Source organism: Stenella coeruleoalba, assembly GCF_951394435.1.
Source record: "Stenella coeruleoalba genome assembly, chromosome: 1".
Classification (NCBI taxonomy): Eukaryota; Metazoa; Chordata; class Mammalia; order Artiodactyla; family Delphinidae; genus Stenella; species Stenella coeruleoalba.
Window position 1 is genome coordinate 8,047,473 of NC_137169.1, and position 27,308 is coordinate 8,074,780.

General features: G+C 43.7%; 1 protein-coding gene across 2 annotated transcripts in view; it reads left to right on the forward strand.

Annotated features, from left to right (window-relative positions):
• The window catches only part of PEX14 (peroxisomal biogenesis factor 14), a 137,332-nt gene that overhangs the window by 96,689 nt on the left and 13,335 nt on the right, over window positions 1-27,308 (forward strand). For both annotated transcript variants that reach the window (XM_079905439.1, XM_079905440.1), the window contains one exon: window positions 12,737-12,865. In XM_079905439.1, coding sequence (XP_079761565.1) covers window positions 12,737-12,865 — 129 coding nt within the window. The remainder of the gene's footprint in view (window positions 1-12,736; window positions 12,866-27,308) is intronic.

Sequence of the window (27,308 nt, forward strand, 5' to 3'; positions counted from 1 at the left end):
CACAGTAATTATCACTGCAGACAAGATCATCTACTGACGTGCTAAAATTAGAGGGTGAAAGTTCGAAGAGAAATAGCCAAGTATCTCCCGCCTCCAAGCTATCTAACAACTACAGAAGGGAAGGTAGTAACTTGACGGTGGAGAAATCCATCAAAACCCACCTCGACTACAAGCTAGTAGAGGGAAAAACTGAATTTTAAAAGGTTGGCAAGAAGAACGAAAAGAGGACATTAAATGGGTCAAAAGGAAAATGAATTGTAAGATGAAAGATATAAACTTTAAAATTTTAATATTTACATTAAATGTAAATAGACTAAATATTCCATTAAAAGCAGAGTTTGTCAAGATTGAATTAAAAAAAAAAACCCAAACAACTAAGCTCCATTCATCAAACACACCTTTAATGAAAAAACAAAGGATTAAAAAAGTAAAATGATGGGGAAAGATACCATGCAAACATTAACCAAAAGTAACCTGGTACTAATATCAGACAAGATAGACTTAAACGTGGAGTGAGAAATAAAGAAATTTCAGAATGGTCAACCACCAGGAAGATTTAACGTTTCTATGTATGTATGTCCCTAGTAACGTAGTTTCAATATACCCAAAGCAAAAATGGACAGACTGAATGGAGAACTAGACAAATCTATCATAATGGAAAGTTTTAAAACATCATCCTCAATAATTGGTAGTACAAACAGACGAAACAATCAAGATTCTAACAATACAGTTAACAAACTTTCCATATTATATATAGGTAAATATACCATATTTATATAGTTGTATATGAATATTATACATATATATATATATATATATGACACTGTACCCAATAAAGACAGTAAATATAAGAAAAAAAGATGTTCAACCTCATTAGTCAACAGAGAAATGCAAATTAAAATCAGAATGAGATAACACTTTACACCCACCAGAATGGCTAAAATTGAAAAAACTGGGAGCTTTGGTGTTGGATGTACTCTTGGTCTAAGTGTGAGTTGGTGTAACCACTTTGGAACTGTTGGCAGTATCTGTTAAAGTATGCATACCCCATATGGTCCAGCAGTTCCCCTCTAAAATATATGTATAAGGATCTTGATGGCAGCACTAATTATATAGATTGTTCAAAACTAGAAACAGATAAATTGTGGTTCATTCTTATCCTATATAAGAATACTACACAGTAGTTAGAGTGAAAGAACCATGGTTGTGTGCAACAGCATGGATGAATCTCTCAAGCATAATGTTGAGTGAAAGAAGCCCTTTGTAAAAGACTGCTTCCTGTGTTATTCTATTTATGTAAAGTTCCAAAATAAGTGAACTTGACCTGTGGTATTAGAAGTTAAGTGGCCACTGGGAGGGAACAAGAGGAATGCACCTGAAGGTGTTCTAGTTTTGATCTGAGTGGTAGTTACATGGATGTTTCACTGTGTGAAAATTCATTAAGCTGTACACTTAATGTTTGCATGCTTTTCTGTATGTTTATAGAACACCAAGAAATGTTTATTTAAAACTACAGTGAGAAAAAAATAAAACTACAGTGAGACCATCTTTTTACCTTTCAGAATGACAAAGATAAAAAACTTTGATAAGATCACGTAGGCAAAGTTGTAGGAAACAGACACGCACACACTGGTGGGAATGTAAGGGGAAATAACCTCTAAGAAGGGCAGTTTGTCAATATTTATCAAAATTTAAACGACACCTATCTGAGTCTACTTCCAGGAACATACTTGCACATGTACAAATGGCACATACAAGGCCTTGTATTGGGGCTTTGTTTATAACAGTAAAAGTACAATAAGGGGCAAGTTAAGTTGTGGTACATCCATATGATGGAATACCTTACCTTATAGCTGTTAAATAGAGTGGGAGGGCTCTATAGATACTAATAGTATGGAATGCTCTCTAAGATATAGTAATTAAAAATAGCAAGGTGTAGAGCAGTGTTTATCCCATGCTATTATTTGTATTAGAAATAGATATGTATACACATACATACATACGCATGTATAATATATAAAATATATGAATATATGAACGCACTTTCATATTCATGGACTACCTTTAGAAGGTATATAAGAAACTAGTAGCAGTGGTGGCCTCTGGAAGATATAACTAGGTGGCCTGGTTACAGGAGTGGAAAGGAGACTTCACTTTTCGCTGTTTTGCATTTTAGAATACAGAATTGTACTATGGGAATATATCTATTAAATATTAATTTTTAAAAGAATGTCCAAAATCCCTTAGAAAGATGTGATGCAGGGGACTGGTGTATTACCTTTCAGTAAGGCCAGTGTAGCCACATTTTCCTTCACAGTGAACTAGACCTTTGGTTTGACACCAGATGACATGGCTGGCTTTGCATAGGGGTGCCAAGATGTATGGGGAGAAAACACCCTGCAGCAGGGTGCTCAGACTGCCAGGGTGTGCGGGAATGAGCTGATGAGCGGACAGTAAATTCAGACCTCCTGTCTCATGCTTACTTGAAGACACAGCACTTGTTGAATGACAGTGTAGACCCCTCTCCACTGCTGATAGTGTCATTTTTCCTTCACTCCTTCCTTCTGAACGTGTATAAGTTGAATTCAGATTAAGTTAAAAATGATGCAAAACTGCTTCCTTTTGTGCTTTTTAAAAAATGTATTATAATTGAGATCATGCTAGGAATATAACAACACCTGCTTTTTTATGTCTTAATGTATCAAAAGCATTTTCCCATGCCATCAAAAATTGTCCATATGACTGTGAGCATTTGAATAATATTACATTACTGAAATATGTCATAATTTGTCTAATCATTTCTCTTTGGACATTTACGTTGTTCAAATTTTTTGCTGTTATTCAAAATATGGTGACAAGCCATCTTCGTATATTAGTCTTACACTACGTTATGTTATTATTTCTTAGGAGTAAAATCGTCAAAGGGTCTGAACATTTTTAAATACTCTTGAGATCGAGTGCCGAATTGTCTTCTAGAAACTGCTCAGTTTGCTCTTCCACAGCACCCTCGCCAGCTTTGGGTATTCTCATTCAAAAATCATTTTTAATTTGAAAAAAATTCAGTCTTAATAACTTGACCAATACATGTGAGTGATATGCTAGAGGTCAGGGATATCAGTGTTCCTTTCAACTGAAACAGAGATTTGGACTGTTTCCTCTTGAGTTGTGTGGAGTTGTGAGGAAGAACTTGGGCTCTGAAGCCTGCTCCCTGCCCGCGGCACCAGGACCTTCGGGGAGTGGCTTTACTGTCCTTGCGCCTCGCTTCCCCATCTGCGAGGTGGGGAGAATAAAGCACTGTTGCCACTTGTGGCCACTTGGGTTATGAGCTGCATGGGTCCACGATGCCACAAACACAGTGATGTGGGGCCTGGAGTTGTGCATCTCCATGGCCCTGCAAAGGGTAGTGTTGGGATTCAGAGTTAAAAATGTAAAAAGCTCCTCAGGAATTCCCTATCCCGTGGTTAGGACTCAGGATGGTTTCACTGTCGTGGCCCGGGTTCAATCCCTGGTCGCAGAACTAAGTTCCTGCAAGCTGCACGGCACAGCGAAAAGAAAATGAAAAGCTCCTAAAACTCTTTGACACTTGGTCTTAGTCAGTTTTGGCTATTATTATGGTTGGAGAGTGGAAATATGAGTGATTTTTAACTTTTCTCTATGCTTTCCTTTATTTTCCATGTTTTCTGTAGTTGACGTGCTATTTTTATCAATAGATATTTCTGTGTTTTATATATCATATGTCTGCATATCATAATATTACATGTGTTATATTGTACTTAGAAGATAGACAAAGTACTCATCCAATGGGAGAAATTGGGGGGGAAGAGGGAAGCTGCCATTTAACAGGTCGGGAAGATGAGGTCTTGGCTCTCTCACATTGCCTAGCAAAATAAGCACTCAAATATTTATAGATGTGGTTGAGTACTTAATATTTATCTCTACACTAATAATGTTGACAATAGCAACCAATACCAGATTCATTGGAGCTACACAAATAGGCGGTGACAAAATAATGTATTGACCTATTAGAACATAACATGTTTTAATGTGTTCATATCAGATTAATATGAGGACTTTAAAAAAAAATCTGATAGCTGCACGGTAATTTAAAACTTCAAGAAGTAAGTTGAATGCCAAATAACAAACCTTCTGATCATATGTTTAAGATTCAAGATGTAAAAGAAAACCCCACACGAACATTGGACTTTTGTAGCATTCAGCTAAGTGACAAAGAGTGTACCTTGGTGCATGGAACTCTTGTGATGGGGTTTTCTTTAAAGAACAAAAATCTCCACCTAGGTTTGCATCCTACAGTAGGGTTGTTTCCCAAATCAGGCTGTTTCAAGTAACATATGAAACGGCGTATGGCTGTCCCTACCATCCCAAAGCAAATGTTTGTTTTGTTGCAGTGATGGAAACATTTCCATTGGTGAAGCAAATATTTAGAGCTGAAAGAAACATTTGGGCAGCCAGGATGTGTCAAAATAGAACAGATGCCTGCCTTTTAAAAACACAATTAAAAAAAAAAAAAGCCACCTTGTACTTGGCTGCTGGTGGTACAGCCACAGTGGGTTAAGCAAGAAATTAGATACTGCGGATGTCATTCTAATCCCAGCTCCTGGGTACATCTCTGCACCTATTTCTGTCTTGGTTTTTCTCTTCCAGAAAATGGGGATAACCATTCTAAGTGATTTTGTTCACGATTAAGGTTTTTTTTCTCCCTCCACTTATTTTCTTTGTTCTTAAAAATTAATTTATTCTTTTGAATCAGAAATATGTTCACATGGGACACAGTTCCTAAGAATATACAGTGAAAAGTCTGCCTTCACTCTGTGTCCCCAGCTACCAGTCTCCTCTCCATCTGGGACCAGCATTACCTGTTTCTTGTCTGTCTTTATTTTATGCATGTACACACAACTACATAGATGTGTTTGTGCATACATAGATTCTTTTATTTAACACAGAGGTCCCATGTACCCTTCACCTAGTTTTCCCCATGTTCCGTATGTCCTTTTCGTTTTTCCTTGTCTTTGAGGTTGTTGGTTCTAAGAGTTTGCTTATTTAAAATGTGCTGTGTCAGATAGCAGAGTGGGGAGCAGGCGTGTCAGGCCACCCTCTCGTGATCCCTCCAGAGCAGTAAAAAGAGCGCTGTGTTGGGAGTCTGGTTCTGCCCCTGGGCTCACCATGGCTGTGAGTAAAGTCACTGCCCCTCTCCATGTTCTCTTATCTTGATCTGTAAAACAGAAGGAAAGGAAAACAAAAAGAACAGGAGATAGACTAGATGAGCTTCAACTTTTCTTTCAGATCTGAATTACTTTGGTTGTCAAAGGTGAATTTTTCTTTTTCTTTAAAAAAACTTCACTGCCTCTTCTAAAAGGAGCAAGTTTCAAGTATAGTTAAAGGTATATATTTACTTGGCTTTCCCACATATGTACAACCATACGTTTGGCTTTCCTGGCCTTTGGCATTCAAGTAGCAGTGATTCCTGATTATCCTACTCCTCAGTCTTTAAGACACGTTCCTTTCCCTAGGGCTTGTTCACTGCACTGTGGGAAGGGCTGACTTCCCCGCCTGTTGCCAAGGACCCTGTAGGGTTAGACGCTGCTGTCCGGGACAGCCGGCAGCAATGTTTGTCGTGCCTTGGAATTGATGATCAAATATGAGGAGCAACTCCTCTTTGTTTTTGTTTTTAATTTAGCAGAGAGGGATTAAAAGAAAAAAAAAAAAAAGACCTTTAGACTATAGATGTAAAAATAGACATCACAGATGCTGATTGGAAACCCTCCCAGTCTTTCACATGAGAGATCTCAATTTGTGTTACACAGAGGGGCAGCTCACTTCTGTCTTGTTCACCAGTTATACTACTCCCCAGAGAAGCTCAATAAATTTTATAGGGAAGTTTCCTCCTTATGCGGAAGGAGCTAAGCTGAATGAGTGTGGCTGAAATAATTTAGGGCTCCAAGGGAGTCCGTCTACCTTGTAGAGTAACGTATTGGAAGTAAATGTGCAAAAACTTTTGATCTTGGTTGATTTGGCCATGTCATTGATAGTACTGGGCCCTGGCTTCTGTGACCCCATCCTGTCTGATTTGGAATAAAACTGCTCCCTAGAACTTGCATTTAGTTCTCTGCTAAAATCGTCCTTCTGCACGCTTCACTGGTAGTGGCTGCGGAGCTTGCCTGCTCATATTCTGCCATTTTCACCACTAACCCTTTGAAACCTGCGAACTTGGACTTGGCTGAGAGTTTACATCTCTCTTCTGCCTCTCTGAGCGGCACAGAGATCCTCTCCCACTGACATTAGGAAAGCAGAGCTGCCTTCTCTTTTAGACTGATGGTGGACCAAGCCTGGCTGGTTGCTCAGTCTCTGAGCTAGCAGTGCAGTACATTTTGCGCTGGCTTTTTACTCGGTGATTTATACTCCACGTGGCTGGGTGATATCCAGTGTCCTTTTGTCTTTGTGTTTATTTTTCTTGCACATTTAATGTATTTAAAGGATATAGTGTCTTTATGGTCCCCTGGGATAAGGAGGGATTGGTGCAAGTTTTAATGAGAGGTTCCCGGCTCTCTGTGTTGAGATGAGAATTATATTCTTGATTAGATATCTTTCTTTCCTTAGGTGGCAGGAGGCAGTGTTTTGCTGCCTTTTTAAAATTATTTATTTATTGGCTGCGTTGGGTCTTCGTTGCTGCACGCGGGCTCTCTCTAGTTGCGGCCAGCGGGGGTCTACGCTTCGTTGCCGTGTGCAGACTTCTCATTGCGGTGGCTTCTCTTGTTGCGGAGCATGGGCTTCAGCAGTTGTGAGGATGGGCTTAGTTGCTCCGCGGCATGCGGGATCTTCCCAGACCAGGGCTCGAACCCGTGTCCCCTGCATTGGCAGGCGGACTCTTAACCACTGTGCCACCAGGGAAGTCCCCGCTGCTTTTTGAAATAGCATTTCTGTCTAACGATTTTTAGAAGGATACTGAGAGGACATTCTGTTTCAGGGCATCATCAGCAACTTTTTCTCCTGTTGTTTGAGCTTCCTTATTTAAGGAGAGGGGAGAGTGTCAAGTCTTGTTCTTGAATTTACGTATCAACATCAAGATGGTGGGAACCGGGCCCCACCATCAGATCAATTTTTATAAAAACCCATTCAGGGCGATGATATTTGGAACTAGTTTTCTCAAAAACTGTTTTTGCTGCTTGGGAATAGTCAGTCAGCAGAGAAGAAAGCATTTGGCTTATTTGCTTAATATTTTAACCAAGTGAATTAGGTTGGGGGGCTGGGGGGAGGGGATAAGAAAGTGGGTGGGGGAGGCCTCATAAACAAGGTGATATATAATATTTTTTTTGTTCTCCTTTTAAATAAATACCGATCAGCTTTATGTTCAGAGACAATAGGAGCCGTTGGCTTAAATTTGCAGTTTACTGTATTTATGGCTGTAATATCAAGGTGCTGCCGTCGTAATTTCATGCCCCAATGAGAAGAGCAAGGTCGAAGCAAATGCTTCCATCGGCATCTGCTAACACACTAACTCATAAACAAGGCCCGGCTGGATCAGGTGGCACGGAATAATACAGGCTAATGAAATACAGCACAGCTTTCCATTACTGTTAGTTTTTACAGTGTCGTCATTACGTGTAATTTATGTTTAAAAAATTCAATTTTATACAAGGCACTGGGAAATAGGGGTCTACAGGTCATCCAACGACTTTTAGAGGCTCTGAGAGTCCTTATTGTACTCCACTGTTCCAACAAAATGTTAATAAAATAAAATAAAAATACTTTTTCCCTTTCTCCTCCCCTAACCTTTTCTGAGAGAGTTGATTTTTCTTTTAATTTGGGGAGTATTTTTAGCCAGCTGTCTTCTCTGCCTCATCTCCTCCCAGAGTGCCTGGGTAGATAACTAGCTGTGTTCCGAGAGAGGTGACCCGTGCTCAGTCTCCCTGCGTCCCAGATGAATCTCCCAAGTCCTGTAAATAGAGGGACTGCGACGGGGCGGGGGAGGAAGACGGCCGAGTGGCCAGCCCATAGCTGCTGCCCGTTGCCACTGGCCCTCTGGCCCTGTTCCCTAGTCCCCATCAGACTCCACATTTTTATTATAATACTCGGACTGGGCCGGAAGGTGCTGTCAGGCGTTCATCACCTTGCTTATATCCAAACTATTCCTAACCCTGCTGTCCTGGTGGTTGTTTGACCTGAGGGATACAGAGAACACTGCTGTCTGCTGTCATCTCTCTTTCTTCTCCCCCTGCATGGAGCCAGGCCCTGGGGCAGTGCCCAGCGGTCACTGGGGAGAGAGTTGAGGCTCCTTATTCTGAGAAGCTCTTGAACCGCCAGTCCCACAGAAAAAAGTCAGCCCTCCCCGGTGCCCGGTTTGTCTGAGCTGAGTGGTGGGACAGGACCCAGTGGCACTGTGAGCCAGTTGGCTGCAGCTTACACAGTCAACTGGTTTGGTTCTGTTTGCATTTTAATAGGAATCTTTAAACAATTTTGTTTATCTTCTGAAGGATAAAAATAAGCAGGTGTGGCAGCCCGGAGGCCGTTGACTTCAGCTGCTGCAGCAGTAACACGGGGCTTTATTAATCAATAGAATGTAGCTCTCTTGTTTCTGTTCTTTTAAAAGAATCCCACCCTGGAGAAAGTGATGGAAGAGAAGTCCTTGGCCCAGCATCTACACAGGGGCAGTCTCCTGGGAAAGGGGACTGTTTGGAGAAGTAGATTCCAGAGAACCGAGGGAACTAGCAGTCTGTCCTGGCTCCGGGTCTTCGTCTGCACGGCTCGCTTTGAATTGAGCGCAGCTTTGCAGATCAGGCAGCTGTGGTCTTAAAGGTGAAATGATAGAGGCAGGCGTCCTGCTCCATCTGCTCACCTCAGACAAGTCCCCTCTTCCGTTTCTCCTCCTCTTGAGTAAAGCTAGTGAGTGGATGGAATAACCGAGCAGGACTTCCTTAGTTTTGCTCTCTATCAATAACATAGTTTAATTGTCAGTGTCACAGGCTGGGGGAGGGGCTGGTAGCTCCTGGAATCACCAAGTAGCAGAGGTGAAGTTACTGAGAGAACATCTAAATGCAAAGTGCTAGTGCTAAAAGAAAATTTTAGGCTTTATTAAAATTGGCTCATTCTTCCAAAGGCAGCAGCTAAAGGACATGTGAGTCAGGGATGGGAGGGGAGGAGGTTTGCCTGCCACAGGACAGTGACACCCTTTCCTCCTGTCTCTCCTCTGCTCAGCCCTTGCTCAGTCCCTCTGCGGTTAGATTGCAGCTAGCAATCAACTGGAAGGAAGTATGTGTGTCTAATTTGCATGAGATTATTTAAAACAAAAACAAAAAAAAGGTCTGCATTAGTCAGGGTGATGGTAAACAACGAAAAGAGCTGCCTTTTACAAGACAGCCTGTGCCTCAGCTTTCAGAGCCAAATATAATTCACTTACAATCGGCAGTTTCCTTTATTATTCCTTTTAACCTTTTGGATTCTGCAAGGTCTCAATCGAAGTTCTCCACTGTTTATCTCAGTGGGGGTGGGTGAGAACCTGGCTGTCTTATGTGTGGGCCCTAAGGCAGTACCCCATCCCTAAAGGCAGGGTCCTTTCAGCGCCAGGAGCTGGTGAGTGGTAGATACCTGAAAGGAATGACACTCCTCCCCACCTCAGGCTCTGTGAGTCCCAGATGAATCACTTGAGTCTTGCAGAGTCAGTCTTCCCAAAGCTGGGGACACTCCAGAGGAAAAGGCCACTAAGGGAAGCGTAGGCACCAGTCTGTGAGAGGCCTTTGGCTTTATTTGACTAGAATATTAGAAGGAGATGAGGTCGCTCTATCTTGTCACTCTGGTAGTGTTCAAAAAGTTGTCCAGGTGTCATTTGCAAATAGGACCCAGGTGTTAGGTTCCTGTGTTGTTTTGGGATAGCCCCAAAACAGCATTCACTGGTTCTTCCTATGGATGGGGTGCCGATGGGGGCGGGGCTGGGGGAAGACAAATTAGTCCTCATATTTTCTTTAACAAGATTGAAGACTTTAGGCATCATTTTGATGTGTTGTAACTCTGCGCTGTAGTGGGAAGTCACCGGGCTGGGGTTTCATCTGGCATCACCAGGCTTTTACTAGTATGATTTGAGACATAGTTTTCACCCTTCTTAGCCCTCAGTGTTTTGTTTTTTTGTTTTTTAATCTGTTAAATAAGGGCAATGGCTAGGATAATGGCCCAGCTCTGAAATTATCTTATTCAGTGAGATCGTTAAAATGCTTATTTTTTTAAAAAAGAAGAAAAGTGATTCATTTTCTGTAACTAAATCAAAATTCTGACTCTCCAGAGAACTAGGGATATCAGAATTCCAGCCAATGTAAATTTAGAGCATCAAATGATAAGGTCTGTATAAAACAAGAGCTTGGAAGGAAGTGCTAATGCCCTTTAAACCGGGGCTTCACTAGTGGGCTTGGCTGCAATAATGCAAGGGATATGTTTTATTAGGAAAATAGGCTTCGTAAAAGCTCAGGACCAGAGGGCAGGACAGTGGTCAGGGAGTCCTGTCCCTTTAACCAGCTCCAGCTCTCAGGGCTGCAGCACAGCCTGTAACTTGCTGTATATTTCCCCAGCGTTAAACATTATGGTACTTGTTTATATTTGAAAGAGCCAAAAGGGAAAATGAGAATGCAACCGAATGCTCCTTTTGGGAAAATTATCCTCATTTGCAGCCAGTGGCTGACAAGGCACACGAACCACCAGCTTTATGAAGTCCCATTGTGTACCAGTGACCAGTAGCTCGTGCTGATGCCGCATGTGCCACTGTCTTCTTTCATGGCTGATTATGACTGGTTAAAACCGTGTCTTTCCTACTAGAACTCTGAAAGGGGTTCCCCTTTCTACCGAGGAGTGACTGGCAGTCAGTACCCGGGCTGGAGCCTGGGAGGCGCTCGCTCAGTGAAGTGTGTTCTCTGTGTTTGCCCGGCTCGTCTGTCTCTCCTGCCCCTGTCCTTGGGAGGTGACATCACAGTAAAGCGGTCCTTTTGCAGCAAGCTGGGGGCTTAGGGAGGAGGAACATCCCCTGGCTAGCCCCACGTATTCAAATTCAGCTCTTGTATTTGAAGGTGCCAAGCGCCAGTAAATGATCCTCTTTGCCCCCTGCCAGCCTCTCCTCTGCCCCGTCAGTCTGTTGAGAGGATGGTGCGCTTGCTCGGGCGACCCAGCAGCACTGAGACTCCACGGAGGTGTGGCCTTGCCCACCACTGGCGGGCTCTGTCATGTGCTGAGGGCAAAGAGGGAAAGGGATGCGGTGTTAAGTGGGGAGGGACCTCAAGTGCTCGGTGCAGAGAGAAGAGAGGGTCCAGGGCCATTTAGAATAGTTCAGGAATTCTCCCTTGACCACTTGTGGTGGGGCATGAAGAGTTTGAGGGGCGGCTGCAGCCAACTCACATGCCAGCGTAGTGTGGGGCAGCGCTGTGCTTAGAGCATTAATGGGCTCTGCCGGCTAGCCCCTTGGCACAGAGCTCGAGGCACCATGCTTCGGGAGATGTTGACCCTCAGAGCCTCCTTGTACTTCACCTCCCCCAGGGACAGATAGACCATGCTGCGGACCTCCGATGGAGAGCTGCCGGCCCGATGTGGACGAGCTCTCGGCTCTAGTTTAAAAGTTCTGTGTTGTGGCTGGACTGAATGTCGGGATTCCCAGAACAGCTCGGGCCAGCCAGAGTGCTCTTTTGCAAAGACTAGCAGTGACCTCCCACCTGCTTCTCCCAGTCGCAGCACTTGGAGCATTTCCGTGCACACGGCTGCTTCCCCTGCGACACAGAGCTGCCCTGTGGGGAAGTCTCTCTCACACCTGTGCGCCACTCCTCGTGCAGATGCTTTGGATTGGTCAGTGCCCTCGTCCTCTTCCCCCAGAGCCGGCGTCCCTGGTCTGCCTCCGACCTGTTGAAATATTCCAGCTGTGCGCCCACTGGAAATGTCTTCCTGGGTTTTTCACTTGCCTTTTATTCCTCCTTGGGCAAAGCCTCTCCACATGTCATAGCCACTGCAGATGGCGCCCTGCAATTTCCCGATGTCCCAAGTGCACTGTGGTTTAGAGTGTTGGGAGGATTTTTTTAAAAAAAGGAAAAAGAAAAACTAGCCAAAGGCGATATAGGCAGCCTGTGATAGTCTAGAGTAATAATCATCTGAAAGTTTGGGCCTGGCCTTGTTTTGATCTGTTTTCTTGTTTTATTTTCTTCTTTACATTCTATATCCCATTCATACTAATCACAGTCAGTCCTGATTTTTCTTTTTATTTCTGCATTTGTCATAAAATAAAGCAAATTATTCCCGTCTTCAGAAACGATCTAGACTAATTAGTCGTCTCACCCAATAATTAGTTTTTTGTTTCCCTGTCTGTTTTCATGCATTATTGTTAGTTTTTTCCCCTCTTTTTTTTTTTTTTTTAACACCATTACGGATTAAAATGAGCCACATTTGCAGTTTGATGGTATCTGTTTTCGGGGAAGAATGGAGAATTGCAGTACTGAGAGACTTCAAAAGCAGCAATAAACTCAAGGATAAATTAAGGAAATTGAATGAGCCACATTTGGAAGCAGTGTTGAGGCTAATATTCTGTCGCTTAAGGTTAAATTGCAGCTGAGTGAGGTTCCAGAGAATCCGAAATCGGGGAAGCAACTTACTAGGATGCTAGGCATCCTGTGACTCTAAGGTCTTTTCTCAAATGATTTCGTTGCAGCCATGGACAGTGGCAAAAGGTACTCACCTGCAATTATGTCCTCTTCTTCCCCAGGGCTGACGGATGAAGAGATTGATTTGGCTTTCCAGCAGTCGGGCACGGCTGCCGATGAGCCTGCGTCCTTGGGCCCAGCCACACAGGTGGTTCCTGTCCAGCCCCCTCACCTCATTTCGCAGCCATATAGTAAGTCACCCGCTCAAACTCTGGCTTTAACCTTGACTGGGATTCAGGACTCTGGCCAAAGGGCAGCGCTTCACGTCTCCCAGAGTCAGCAGGCGTGGCGGGGTGGGGGTGGGGGACTGGGAGTAGGAGATGGCTCTTGGGTTTTTCCAAAAGACTGTGACACACCCAAATCCTCTTCTAGACGAACTTTTAAGTATGTGACAGAGGTTTTAAGACTCAAGGTACCAGAATAAATGAGTTTATTGTCTTGTTTCAAGGATTTTGGTTTCAAGCAGGAATCTGTAAAAGTATTTATTGGTTCAGTTTCCGTTTTCTTATATCAATGCTTTTTGCATGTTACTGTTTCACTAATAAGAACATAAACATCTGATTTATGGGTGCATTCTTGTTTGGTCACTGAAATAACTTGTCTCCTAGTTTTATCTTTTAAAGTTAATATTAGTAGATTTAGGCTAGCCTTCCTCACCCCACCCTCCTTTTCTTCCTTCCTTCCTTCCTTGTCCTGGCTATACCATGTATATTTATGTAGTGGCAATCTGTTAGAGAATTTCACATTAAATGTGAAGGTCCTTTTTGAATGCAGCTTTTAATTATTACATGAGAACATGACCCGTGAGAGGTTTTTGTTGTTTTTAAATGAAAGCTACTTTTAGCAATAAAGCTTCTTTAAGCTAGTAATAAATGTACACTTCCAAAATATAGGCAGAACTCCTTCCTTAAGTCACTTATGAAAAACCTAAAAAGGTTAAAATTGACTCCAAAGCAATGGAAAATTGCTCAGTTTTGTGTGTTTAACATAAGACTTCAGCCTTGGATCTGCTGTCTTTCAAAATGCCTTTTCTGTAATTGTCTTCATTTTAATGGTCTATCTCGGAAGTTTTCTTTTTTTCAAAACATGATTTTAAAGTGTCAGATATCAGATTTTAAAAGGCGCAGTTTAAAATGCCAGACTTGTTTTGATCCCCACCACGTGGCCTGGAACCGCCTTCCGGCCCCCACTTCGCCGTCCTTCCCACAGCTAGGGAAGTGCAGTCTTCTGTACAGACAGCGCGGGGGCCAGGCAGTAGGTTAGAATATGCTTTGTGTGTCACAGGTCTCGTTTAGATATCACCTTTCTTTTGCTCTCTGGAAAAGGCTGAATGGGTGAGGCCAGGTAGCACGAACTCAAGCTGATCTATCCGTGGTCGCCTTGTCTAACAAACCACTGGTGTCGTGTGACCTCTGAGACCGGTGCTCAGTGATGAGCCTTGTACTGGGGCTGCTGAGTCAGTGGCAGCTATTTGTCAGCCTGGGACTCATTCTCAGTCCTGACTGACGTTCTTTTCTATCCATTGTGTTGCTTTGGGTCACTAAACATAGTCTCTGTGTTTCTTTTAAACCAAAGGCTAAGTCTCCACACTTTTTCTTCAGGTGTGTCCTTGGGCCCAGGGTTTGATGGGATTTGTTGAGGACGGGCAGTGGCAGCTGGGGTGCAGAATTTTCTAAAATGCACATCTGTTCTATTCCAGCTGTTTCCTCCATGGCTTAATACCAAACAGGTCTCTCCGCTACTTGGAAACTCCTTGCTCAGAACAAATTGTTCTGTTGGTCACAGAGTTGGCCTAAAGCATCATGCGTTTGCCTGCTTTCAGTGGGCACAAAGGGTTAAACTGCTAGTCTTTCTGAAGAGGCAAAAGAATGGGTCTGGGAGGGGCGAGTCAGTCATTTAAATCACTCTCCTGCCCAGATCTCTCTGAGAAGAAGCATTACGCGTTTAGGTATTTAGGTAGGAGTATTTTTAAGAGTCTCCCAGCCCTAAAAATAAAATACATCTTCTTAGAGACAGACTCCTTCCTGCTTTGACGCTAGTATAAAAACAATGGTAATGGTAATTTTAAATACCTGGAGTTTTTTAGTTGTCACCCTCGAGCTTCATTCTTCTTGTACCGTTACCCCGCTCCTCTCAGCTTGGGGTTGACTCTACCTCTTCACTTCTGTACTTTTGCCAAGAGGTGTCAAAACTACTCCAAAAAAAAAAAAAAGCTTGATTTTGATTAATATAGAGAAACAAGACTTTGCCTGACTGATAATAAAACTGATAAATGACATTTGAATTACTTGTAGCGGTAATTTATTACATAAAATATCTTTTATTTGACATGCGATTAGTTGCTGGAAGCATCACTCAATCTGACTAGTTTAAACATGCTCTAAAATGAACCCCAGTAAAAACCAGGGCTGTCTGCTTCTGGCGTTATGAAATATACTAATCCTGGAGTGAGGAAAAAATCTGACTTTAAGTATTTAAATGATTAATTGGGTTTATATATTTTTTTTTACCTTTCTAACCCCCTTAATTACAAGCAAACTCAGGGGAGTTTCTGAACTAGGTGTGCAATCTGCATGCTTATCACCGAGGCATTGTCTGCGTCCTGGGAGGGATTTATGGCCTCCATTGATGTGTGTTCCTGCAGATTTTACATCTGGAGCTCGGGCAGCCCTTTCCTTCCCATTTCTTGGCTTTTTAAGGACATTCCATCTCTGAGCCCAAGCCTAGAAAATGGGATTTTCTGGGCTTAGCCCCAAACGCTAATGTCTCCAGGAAGGGTGGCTTTTCTGAGACCACCCCTGGAAGGCCAGTGCTCGGGGATCGTCACCTCTGGACTTGCCCGCCCTCCTGCTTGGTGGCAGGTGTCCCACTCGGTGCCTCTTATGATATCTCTGCTTTTTGGTGAATGTGGTTGACCTTGAGATGTTAGTGAATGCCAGCATCAGCAAAGAGAACATGGAGACCTAGCAGAAATGGTACCAGTTCATCACTGTTTATTAAGAACCTGCTATATGCTCAGTACAGTATCATGAGAGATTCAAAACATGATCTTTAAGAATCTTACAGGCTCTCTGGGAGAGATAAGATAAACTCTTAAGAAAAAGATAATAATATAAGACATTGTGATTTAATGCCAAAATTAATTATACAGACAAGAAACTCCACAGGAATACAGAAAAGAGAAAAATTAATGTAGGCTCGAGAAGTCAGAGAAGGCTTTGTGAAAGTAGGAGGAGGTTGACACCAGGGGAAGCTTGGTGTCACCTGGTGTGAGAATAAACCAGAGTTGTCAGGGCTTAAAAGAAAGTCGGGTAGAGCTCAGGAAAAGTCAGGCCGGGATGCAAGAGGAAATTTGACATCTTCTGTTTCTCGTTTTGGTTTGTTTTTGTTCGACTTTGAAGCAGGAATCAGTGTGTGTGTCTATGTGCAGAGCCTAACACAGTCCTGAACTAAAGTCCTTGTAAGTGCTTGACTGATTCATTCATTCTAAGATGACTTTTCTTCTTTCCTTCCAGAGAGACAAGAAAGCAAGGTAGCTTTGAAATACAGGCAAGGCCAGTGTGAATTTTGTATGATAATAATTTTTCTTAGGCTTAAATATTCCCCCCCGCCACTGTCTTTGGTAAACAATTTAGGCTTTTTCAAAGACTGACCTACAGCTTCAGTTGCGTCTTCTTAAAATAGGATGTACATGTCTGAGGTTGGTGAAAGGCTTTGACATTTCATTAGAAACCCTGGGAGAGTGTTGTGTGCTCTTTCTCAGTTTGTTTCTCTTCTGGCCCTGGTTAGTAACATAAACTTTCCCTTGATTGTCTTAGATCCCCGAGGGAGCGTTGATTACTGAATACCTGCTGTGTGCCAGGCACTGTGCCGGACCCCTGGGATGGGACGATTAAGGCCTGGCTGGTCTCTCTCTCCAGCCCTCCTGTCCAGTAGGAAAGACAGTTCAGGGAACACAGCAGTGCTATGAGGTCAGCCCAGGATGGTGGTACAGACAAGGTGAAGGGGCACCTCAGAGAGCAGGAGATGCCTAACTGGACCTGGGGCATGATTGGTACAGTGACCAGACAGGATGGACCGGAGCATCCAAGCTAAAGCAAAGCCACATGGACGTGAGACCATGTGATGGTCAGAGCGGCTGCAACATGGGATAGGAGTGTCAGAAGAGACAACCCGGGGGAGTTGGCCGCCAGGTCATCTCCCTGACGGAGGACAGTCAAAGCACATGGCTTTTTTACTTTGAAATGCATTGTGTAATTATTTTTGAGGCTGTATTACCTATTTAACTGTATTATTCTTAGACTAATATTAAAATTATTTGTACCATCAGAGCAGATGCTGCGTGGGGAATTAGAGAAGACATGCTGGGTGTGTGCTGGATGCGACAGGGGTCCAGATGCTCTGCCCATAACTCCCTTTCAAATGCCTCCATTCCAACTGGGATGGAGGTTCCCCTTGCCTTGATCAGCCCCCTGCTCGCCACCACACTACACTGAAATATTTACTCACTTCCTATTAAACTGTGAGTTTCTTGAGCTCAGAGGCTTTTTTTTTAATCTATGGCCCGAGGTTCTGACTTAGCAGGTTTTCCAGAAACACTTGTTGAATGAATAAATGATGGTGGACGTGTGCTTGAGAATTGCCAGGCTGCCGAGTAATACCATCAACTCTTGGGGTTGATGCCAAGGTAGCCAGTCAGTGAGGCCTCCTGTGTGCTCTGTGTGGAGCAGGCTGCAGAAGTAGGGGACAGGCCTTGCCTCAGGAAGCCCCGGTTTAATGTAGAGGGAAGCCCCATGCTTGGGGTAGGACAGCAAAAGCTAACCCATGCCATCTTGTATGGTGTGAATAGTGAGAGCTTTCGGGAGTTAAGAACAAAGGAACCCCCAGGGTGCTGATCTCAGGCCAGGCCTTCTGGAGGAAGCAGGTCCATGGAGACACTGAGAAGCTGGGGGTGGGGAGGGTGTAAGTGACTCTGGAGGTGAGTGTGAACGGAGGTGGCGCTGTGAACAGCCTCTCTGTTCCCACCAAGAACTGAACGGGGAAGAATCTCTCCCGTTTCTCTCTCTCTCCCTCTCTCTCTCTCTCTCTCTTCCATTTCTCTGTCAGTTTAGCACACAAATCTCATTTTTTGCTACATAAAAGTTACTGGTTTGTATATGAAGGAAACATTTCTCTAATTTTGAGGCAATGGTACTTTTCTTCTTTTGTCCATGTGACTGGTTTGGAATAGCAGCTCGTCAAGGGCCAGCACCTGTCCGTTTTGTTTGCTTTGTGGAATGCCCAGTGTGATGCCTTGTGGATGCCGAATAAACGCCATGTGTGGATATTGAAGAGCGCAGGCATTACAGTCTGAGTGGAAACATCCTTACCTTAGATTTCTTAGACCATTGAAAGAGCCTTTGGTGTTGGTGGTAGCTAGGATCATGGCTGTGCTGACAGTGCAGCCTGTGTTGGTTGTATAAGATTCTGCAACAAATAACAGTGGTTTAAACAAAACAAAGGACTCTTTTTCTAAGTAAACATAGTCCAGGCTTCCGTACTGGCCCTGTGGTCCTCAGGGACCCATGCATCCCTCACACCTGGCTGGCATCCAGCTTGTGTTCCAGTGTGACAGCTCCAGCACCAGCTGTCCTCTCTGCTGTCCAACAAGTAAGAACAGGGAGAAGGAAGGGAAAGGGCAAGTCACCTTCTAAGGACACCTCCTGGAAACCACCCACATCCCTTCCCCTTTCTCTCCATTGGCTGGAACTCAACCACGCGGCCATACCTGTCAGCAAGAAGGCTGAGAAATGCAGTCCTTGTTCTGGTGGGCATGTTCCCAGCTTTTTTTTTTTTTGCGGTATGCGGGCCTCTCATTGCTGTGGCCTTTCCCGTTGCGGAACACAGGCTCCGGACGCGCAGGCCCAGTGGCCATGGCCCACGGGCCCAGCTGCTCGGCAGCATGTGGGATCTTCCCGGACCGGGGCACGAACCCGTGTCCCCTGCATCGGCAGGCGGACTCTCAACCACTGCGCCACCAGGGAAGCCCGTTCCCAGCTTTTATATCCCATAGAAAGTTTGAGTTGGAATTCACACTAAATTCAGGATAATGATTACCTCTGAGTGAAGAGGAAGATGTGGCTAGTTTCCATGGTATTTGGAAAGTTTTAACCGGTAAAGTAGGTGGGTTTAGGATTGCATCTTATTATCATCTTTCGTAACTTATCTAAATATTACATTCTTTTGTAACTATCAAATAATACAGGGTACCTTTAAAAAGTTGAATTAGAAATCTTACCTCTTGCTTCTTCCCTTGGTCTCAGCTGCTTAACTGAGCAGAGAGAGACCTTAGAACCCACCCTGCTGGGTACTGTTCTCGGTCACTGCTGACTTCTTTTAGCTCTCTGTCTTTTTTAAAAAGAAAAAATCTGAACAGACTTAAAAAAACAACAACAAAAAACAGCTTTACTGAGGTGTATTTTACATAAAGTAATGCATCCATTTTAGTTATACAATTTGAGTTTTAACAAGTGTACACTGCCCTGTAGCCATCATCATTGTAGAACATTTCTGGCACCCTAGAAGATTCCCCGTGACCTGTTCCCAGCCAGTGCCAACCCGCCCTGACGCTGGGGCAACTCCTGGTCTGCTTTCTGTTGCTGCCCATTTAGACTTATCTTTCCTAGGGTTTTGCATGAATGGTACAGTATGTCCCCTCTCATGCCTGGTTTCTTTCGCTCAGCATCATGTTTTTGAGCTCCATCCAAGTTGTGCATATCAGAAGTTGCCTCCTTTTTATCACAGAGCTGTATTCCGTGGTTAGGATGCACTGTGGTTTGTTATCCATTTACCAGTTGATGGGCTTCTGACTTTGGGCTGTTTCCAGTATTGAGCTGTTACGAATAAAGCTCTTTTAAACATTTGTGTACAAGTCTGTGTCTGTTTTTATTTCTCTTGCGTAAATGCCTAGGAGTGGAATTGCTAGGTCAGAGGTTAAGTGTAAGTTTCACCTTATAAGAAACTGCCAACCTGTTTTTCAAAGTGGTTGTACCATTTTACATTCCCATCAGCAGCGTCCGAGTTCTGGTTGCTGCATATCCTCTCTAACGGTTGGTATTCTCAGTCTTTTTAATTTTAGTAGCTTTAATGTGTGTGTAGTGGAGACTCAGTCATTTGAGTTTACATTTCTGTGAAGACTAATAGTGTTGAGCATCTTTTTATGTGCTTATTGCCCATTTACATATCTTCTTTTGTGAAGTGTCTATTCCAATCTTTGTCCTTTTTAAATTATCTTCTTATTATTGAGTTGGAAGAGTTCTTATATATTCTAGATTCAAGTTCTTTGTCAGGTGTATGCATGGTTAGTATTTCCTCCCAGTCTGTGGCTAGCTTTTTCGTTTGCTTTACGTTGCCTTCTGAAAAACAAAAGATTTAAAAATTGATGACATCCATTTATCTTTTTTTTTTTTAACAATTCATGGTTTTTGTGTCCTACTTGTGAAGCCTTTGCTTACCCCAAGGTTGGAGAGATTTTCCCCTGTGTTTTCTTCTTGAAGTTTTATAGTGTTAGTTTTTATGTTGAGATCTGTGATTCACTGTCAGTTAACTTTTGTGTGTGGTGTAATGTGAAGGTCAAGGTTCATTTTTCCCTAATGGCTGTCCCCTTGTGCCACCACCAGATGTTCAAAGATTATCCTGTCCCCAGTGAGTTATGTGTCCCTTTATCAAAATGCAATTGTTTATATATACATGGGTCTGTTTCTAGCCTTATTTAAAAAAAATTTTTAAGCTATTGAAGTATATTTTACACACAAACTCGCCCATTTCAAGTGTCCAATCAAATGATTTTTAATAACTTTACTGAACGATGCACTCATCTATCAGTTTTAGAGCACTTTCATTCTCCAAATAAGATCCTTTTTGCTCATTTACTGTTAATCTTACCTCATCTCCAGGCAACCACTAAGCTACTTTCCACCACTGTAAATTTACCTTTGCTGGGCATTTCAGGTAAATGGAATCATACAGTATGTGATCCCTTGTTACCTTCCTTCTTTCACTTAGCATGTTTTTGAGGTTCTCCATGTTGTATCATGTAGCACTACTTCCTTCCTTTTTGTTGTTGACTAGTATTCCATTGTATGGATGGGCCACATTTTGTCTGTCAGTTCACCAGCTGGTGGACGTTTAGGTTGTTTCCAGTTTTGGCCACAGGACTCATGCTGCTGAGGGTGTGTGTGGGCAAGTGTGTGGACGTACGTTCTCATTCCTCCTGGGTAGCCATCTAGGAGTGTGATTGCTTGCTCATGTGGCAGTTCTATATTTCTGGCTTCTTAATATTTTTTCTTATCAGCTTTTTTTTTAAATTTATTTTATTTTTGGGTCTTCATTGCTGCGCACGGGCTTTCTCTAGTTGCAGCGAGCGGGGGCTACTCTTCGTTGCAGTGCGCGGGCTTCTCATTGCAGTGGCTTCTCTTGTTGCGGAGCACGGGCTCTAGGTGCGTGGGCTTCAGTAGCTGTGGCACACGGGCTCAGTAGTTGTGGCTCGCAGGCTCTAGAGCACAGGCTCAGTAGCTGTGGTGCACGGGCTTAGTTGCTCCACGGCATGTGGGGTCTTCCCGGACCAGGGCTCGAACCCGTGACCCCTGCATTGGTAGGAGGATTCTTAACCACTGCACCACCAGGGAAGCCCTCTAATCAGCTTTTTTGAAGTATAATTTATATACAATAAGATTAATCCATTTTAAGTGTACACTTTGATGAGTTGTACATGCTGTAACTCAACTCGTGTAACCAATACTATAGTTTCATGTACTATAACGAAAGACTAAAATTTCATGTGAATGGAATCATACAGCACATATTCTTTTGTATCTTAACGTAATGCTTTTGAGATTGATCCAGGTAGAAAATATTTTAGACTTTGTGAACTACACATTTCTGTCACATATACCCCCCCCACCCCACCATCCTTTAAAAATATGAAAACCATTCTGAGCTCACAGCTGAAAAAAAAGCAGGATGAGGTGGGACTTGGCCAACTGGGCAGAGTTTGCTAACTCCCGTGACTCTGATGTATGGTTATTTCACAATTTGTTTATCCATTGACCATTGGTGGCTGTTTGGGTTGTTTCCAGTTTGGGGCTATTATGAATAATGCTTCTATGACATTCGTGTACAAGAAGTCTTTGTATGCATAGATATTTCCTTTCTTTTAGGTAAATACTTGAGAGTGGAATGCCTTAGTCACATGTTAGGTGTATGTTTAACTTTGTAAGATATTGTAAACCTATTTTCCAAAATGGTTGTGGCATTTCTTTTTTTTTTAACTTTTTTTCTATATTATTCTTTTAAAAAAAATTATTTTTATTTTTTGGCTGTGCCACGAGGCATGTGGGATCCCAGTTCCCCAACCAGGGATCGAACCCTCACCCCCTGCAGTGGAAGCGCAGAGTCTTAACCACTGGACTACCAGGGAAGTCTCCTGGTTGTGCCATTCTACATTCCTGTCAGCAATGTGTGAGAATTTCAGTAGCTCCACGTCCTTGTCAACATTTGTTATTCTTAGTTTTTAAGTTTAACCAGTCTAATGTGTAGGTAATAGAATCTCACTGTACTTTTAATTTGTGTTTCTCTAATGACTAGTGATGTCAAGCATATTTTCATGTGTTTATTGGTCATTCATGTACTTTTGTGAAGTGTCACTTTTAAAAATCACCTTGTTTGTCTTTTCATTATTACGTTGTGAAAGGTCTTTATATATTCTGGTTACAGGTCCTTTATCAGATATATGTTTTATAGATGTTTTCTCCCAGCCTATGGAGATGTTTTCTTGACAGTGCCTTTTGAAAAGCAAAAGCTTAAAATTTTGATGATGTCCGTTTTATCATTTTTTTTTCCTTTTATGGTTCATGCTTTTTTTGGTTGTTTTTGTTTTGTTTTGTTTTTAAAAGATTTTTTGATGTGGACCATTCTTTTAAGGTCTTTATTGAATTTGTTACAATATTGCTTCTGTTTTATGTTTTGGTTTTTTGGCCGGGGGGCATGTGGGATCTTAGCTCCCAACCAGGGATCGAACCTGCATCCCCTGCATTGGAAGGCGAAGTCTTAGCCACTGGACTGCCAGAGAAGTCCCTGGTTCATGCTTTTTGTATCTTAGGATGTGTTTGCCTACCCCAGGGTTGCAAAGATTTTCTTCTGTGTTTTCTGTTTTCTTAGTTTTTTCTTTTTTGTTTAGGTGTATGGTCTATTTTGAGTTAAATTTTATGTATGGTGTAAGGAAAGGGTCAAGGTTCATTTTTTACCCCCTACAGATATCCAGTTGTCCCAGCACAATTGTTGTGAAGATTATCCTTTTCTCATAGAACTGCCTTGGCTTCTTTGTCAAAAATCAGTTGACCATACAAGCATGGGTCCATTTCTGGACTCTTCTGAATTCTTACAGTTTAATTAGAGCTCATATTTTTTAGTCTGTGAGTGAGAATATAGATATGCCTCTCAGTGTCCTTCCTGCCTACAGATGACACTGCTGATAGCATTGCAGCCCATGAGAAGTGGAAAAGATCGTCTTTCACAGGACGTTCATGTGAAGACAGGCCTTCGGTTTTCAAATGTGACTTCTGTTGAGCTGCTGTGGTGCCTTTGCCTTCCAGGCTGCCCAGGTGCTTCTGTTCAGAGCAGAGCTGCTCTGTTACTAGTTGCTGTGCTCTGGGTCGGTTTGTCTTTCTGGCCGCTGCCAGCCATCCACAGCTCAGCCTGTGGTACCTTTCAGCTGGGCACCAGTCTCCCTGTGCATTTAGCCTGGCAGTCCTTTCCTGTAACAAGCAGTGATCTGGCAGACTGGCTTTATTCCAATACCTCACTGTGGATGAGCCTGTCTTATCATTCAGTTTTCAGCGTGCCTTGCGAACAAAGCTGATGGGATGATTTGAGAAGCTACTGCTGTGTGGAGTCACGGCTCCAGCCTTGAAGAGTCTGGAGGGGAACGCAGCTAGGCTTGCCCAGTGCCTGCCACTGCCCTGCCCTGTGCTCAGGCTGCCAGTCTCCCCTAGGACTTGATAGCATCTCCCTGTTGTCAGGATCCAGATTGTCTCAGCAGGATGATTTCATGACAGCTTTCAGCTCTCTTTTGTTGACGACTCTTTACTGGATTGTGGGATTTCCTTGGTGTCCGAGAGTCCCTGAGTCGGTGGTTTCATGCTGTGTTGTGTGCGCGATTCCTGCTCCACATGTGTGTTCTTATTTGGTGATGTCTGTTCTCGCCTGCTAGGTGAGACTCTCTTGGTAGGTTGAGATACAAATAAAGGAACTGAGTAATGTTGGTTTAGTTGGTGTTCAGTGAAGGGTTAGGGAGCCCTAGGGTTCAGCTTTCCTGCCCCTGAGGCGGCTGCCATATACCATGGATTCACCGGAAGCCCTAACCTTTTGGGAAGGCAGGCCCGTGGACACTGTCAGAGGTCAGGCTAGTTGATGGAGTCCTTCACCGGAAGCCCTAACCTTTTGGGAAGGCAGGCCCTGTGGACACTGTCAGAGGTCAGGCTAGTTGATGGAGTACTTGAGAGGGCAAGGAAGGCGTTGAGTTCCAAGGAACCTGACGTTCTTCTCCCTACAGTAGTCTGACCTCTGACCTCGTTGCAGCCTCAGACGTGAAGGCAGTCCCAGAAATGCGCAGCTCTGCAGGATGAGAAATGCTGCCGCAGTCGACTGCCTGTTCATCCTCAGGAGAGGCCAGCCATGCGGTGCTGGTAAAGTGCTGGGCCTTTCGACGAGTTGGCAGGTCAAGCCCGTTGGGCGAGTGCTGGAGACAATTGGAATCTGAATGACAGTAAAAAATATCATTGTCCCTGGGTTCTTCTTTTTTTGTTTTTCATTTTTTGGGGATTTCAGTAAATTTTTATTTAAGTGGCCAGAAGTATAGAGAGTGGTACTTCAGTAGAGTTCTACCATTTAAAGGTCCTTTGATGATAAATATGTAACAGTGGAAAGTGTGCTAGTTTGGGATTCAGAAGACCCAGGTTCTAATTTGGCATGAACTACCTGTTACCTTACAGGCATGTACATAATATCTCAGAGTCTTCGTTCCGCATCTGTCCATTGAGAGATTTGGGCTAGAAACTCTTTTAAGACCCTTGATAAATCTGATGAAACTTGAGTTGTCTTTCTTTTCTACCTCATCGAGATAGGCAAGTGACAAGATGTAGAGAGATTATTCCGGGCACTGAATTGCCACAATTATTAGCAACACAAGAGAAGTCAAAAAAGCTGTCCTGTGAGTGAGATTACTGATTCTCTTCATGCAGTGATGCTGACAGGTAGGCCTGGGTAAATGGTGTGAGTTCACAAACTTGTTTATTCACCTTGTTGTTCCTAAGCCTGTGGAAAAATGTAGGCAGGCACCCAAGGCAACGCATTCTGTATGTCACAATTTCAAGGCAGCCTTTTTTACTTAAACCCTTCTCTGTGTATTCTAAGTCATTTTCCTCTGCCCGTACACCTCCCAAACTTCACTCAAGTTCTTCCTTTTCTCTTGTTGTCCTAAGAATGTCAAAATGATTGAGTCTTTTCATTTTTACTATGCTGGTGTCTTTGAGAAACTCGCTGACAGACACCTGTTATGACTGATGTATTAATGTTCACTGTCCCTGGGTTCTTTAAATCTAGGAAAAGCTCTGCCGCCTTCAGTCAAATGGTCTGTGCTTGATGAGAAGAGAAAACTGTCTTTGGGACCATCTGGTGGTGGTGTGGAACCAGGCCTCTTGCCAGCTTGGCCCCCAGTCTGCCTTGTCTGCAGGTGGGCGTCTTTGTCAGGCTAGAGGCTCTGAAGCTTTGGAAAAGCTCATTCATTCCACTTCCCTTACTTTTGAGCTGGAGCAGAAGAGCGACTGGCCCTATTTTCTGCCCTTGACTGTATTTTCTGGACATTCAGGAGCATAGTGACAAGAGGCTGTAGCTCCGAGGTGCCCTGGGTTCCCTCATTGGGGGTCTGCACTGGGCTTAGAAAAAATTGGCCCCAGGGTGGGCAGCGGGGAGGGCTCCAGGTGGTCGTGGCTGGGGTCTGAGCTAGTTTGAGGTCATGCCGAGTGCTTTCTCAGTTGCCCTGGTCTGTACCCCTTGAAAGGCGTGCCATGGATAAGGGTTATCTCCGTCTTAGTTTTTCTCTTTTTTCATTTTGCCACAAGACAGGATTGTATCACACATCTCCAAAATGAGTAAAATGGCATTTCAGCTTCTTGTCTTTATAGACTCTCTGAACTTTAGGAAAGATCATTCTGGTCCCTTTTCATTAATAATGAAAACCAGGGGGCAATAAAACGTTCTTAACGTGAGCACGGCAGAAACAAGGAGCAGTGCAGGGGTGAAGGTGCGGCTGGCAGGGAGCCACAGGTGTCTCTTGGTGCTTGAGGAGGTCAGGCTCCGGAGAGGGGGGAGCAGTGGTAGGAGGGGTCCTGGTTCTTGGACCCCTGACCTGCCAGCATCTGCTCAGCCTCGGCTCTGTTACCCGGAACGAGAGGCTGCACTTCTCAAGGCATGCACTGTGTGTTTGCAGGAAAGAAGAAGGATGCAGCAAACTTTGGGTTCTGGTCCAGTTTTCAGCCCAGTTGCAACTGTTTTCCTGTAAGATATTTAGTGGGTATTTGAGAAGTCACTGGTGAGTAGAACTTTCTGGACATGTGCCCATTTTGAATACTTTCTCTGGGGATTTTTGCAGCACAGATGGACGTTCTGGGTGTGGATTGAAGCCCCACGGAACAGCGTGGGGCTTCAATCCACAGCGACTCTTTAGAAAAGTGGCAAGGTTACTCTGTCTTTGCTTTTTCCTCCTAAAAATGAACTTGCACCAGATGTTGGAATCAAGGCAGTCAGAGCAGAGCAGGCTGAGCCGAGAGAGGTGCCTGCTTGGGACCTGGAGCCTCCTGGCTTCTCAGGGTCACAGTGAAAGGTCTACCTCAGCGGTCTCAGGGTTTTCCATTTCACGATCAGCGGTCGCTTCTCTATGTCGCTCCGCATCGGATGGGGGTGTTCACTGCAGGTCAAAGAGCAGAGCTCCCTTCTGGAGACAGTGTGTAGACGTGAACCCTGAGTGTCACTGTGCAACCCTGGAGAGGAGTGGGGAGTCTTGGCTCGCCGTGACCCAAACCCCAGAACCCGTTAAAGAATAGATCGATAAGTTTGCATAAACGTGAAAACACTCTGTGCCACAAAAAGCAGACCATAAGCAGAGTCAAAAGAAAAATATACCAGGAAGAATTTTTACCACGCCTTTCACAGACAGAGGGTGAGTTTCCCTGTTGTATAAGAAGTTTCCATGAATTGAGGGAGGAAATTTAATAAAGAAATTGAGTAGAAAAGTAGGGAACATATAGTATACCAAAAAGGAGGTGCAGATGAAAAGATTGCTCAGTCCTCACTTGTAATAAGGTAAATGCAAATTAAAGCTAGAGGGAGGTACTATTGCTTTGCTCTAGTACTGGCAGAAATCTGTGCGTGTGCTTAACCCATTATGTTGGGGTGGCTGTGAGGAAGCATGTGGGAACGAACTGGTTCAGCCCCCGTGGAGGACAGTTTGGCAGGCTATCTCAGACTGCTCCGGCCCAGCCTCCTAGGAGTTCACGTTTACAGATGGACTTGCACATGTACATGAGATGCCATATGTAC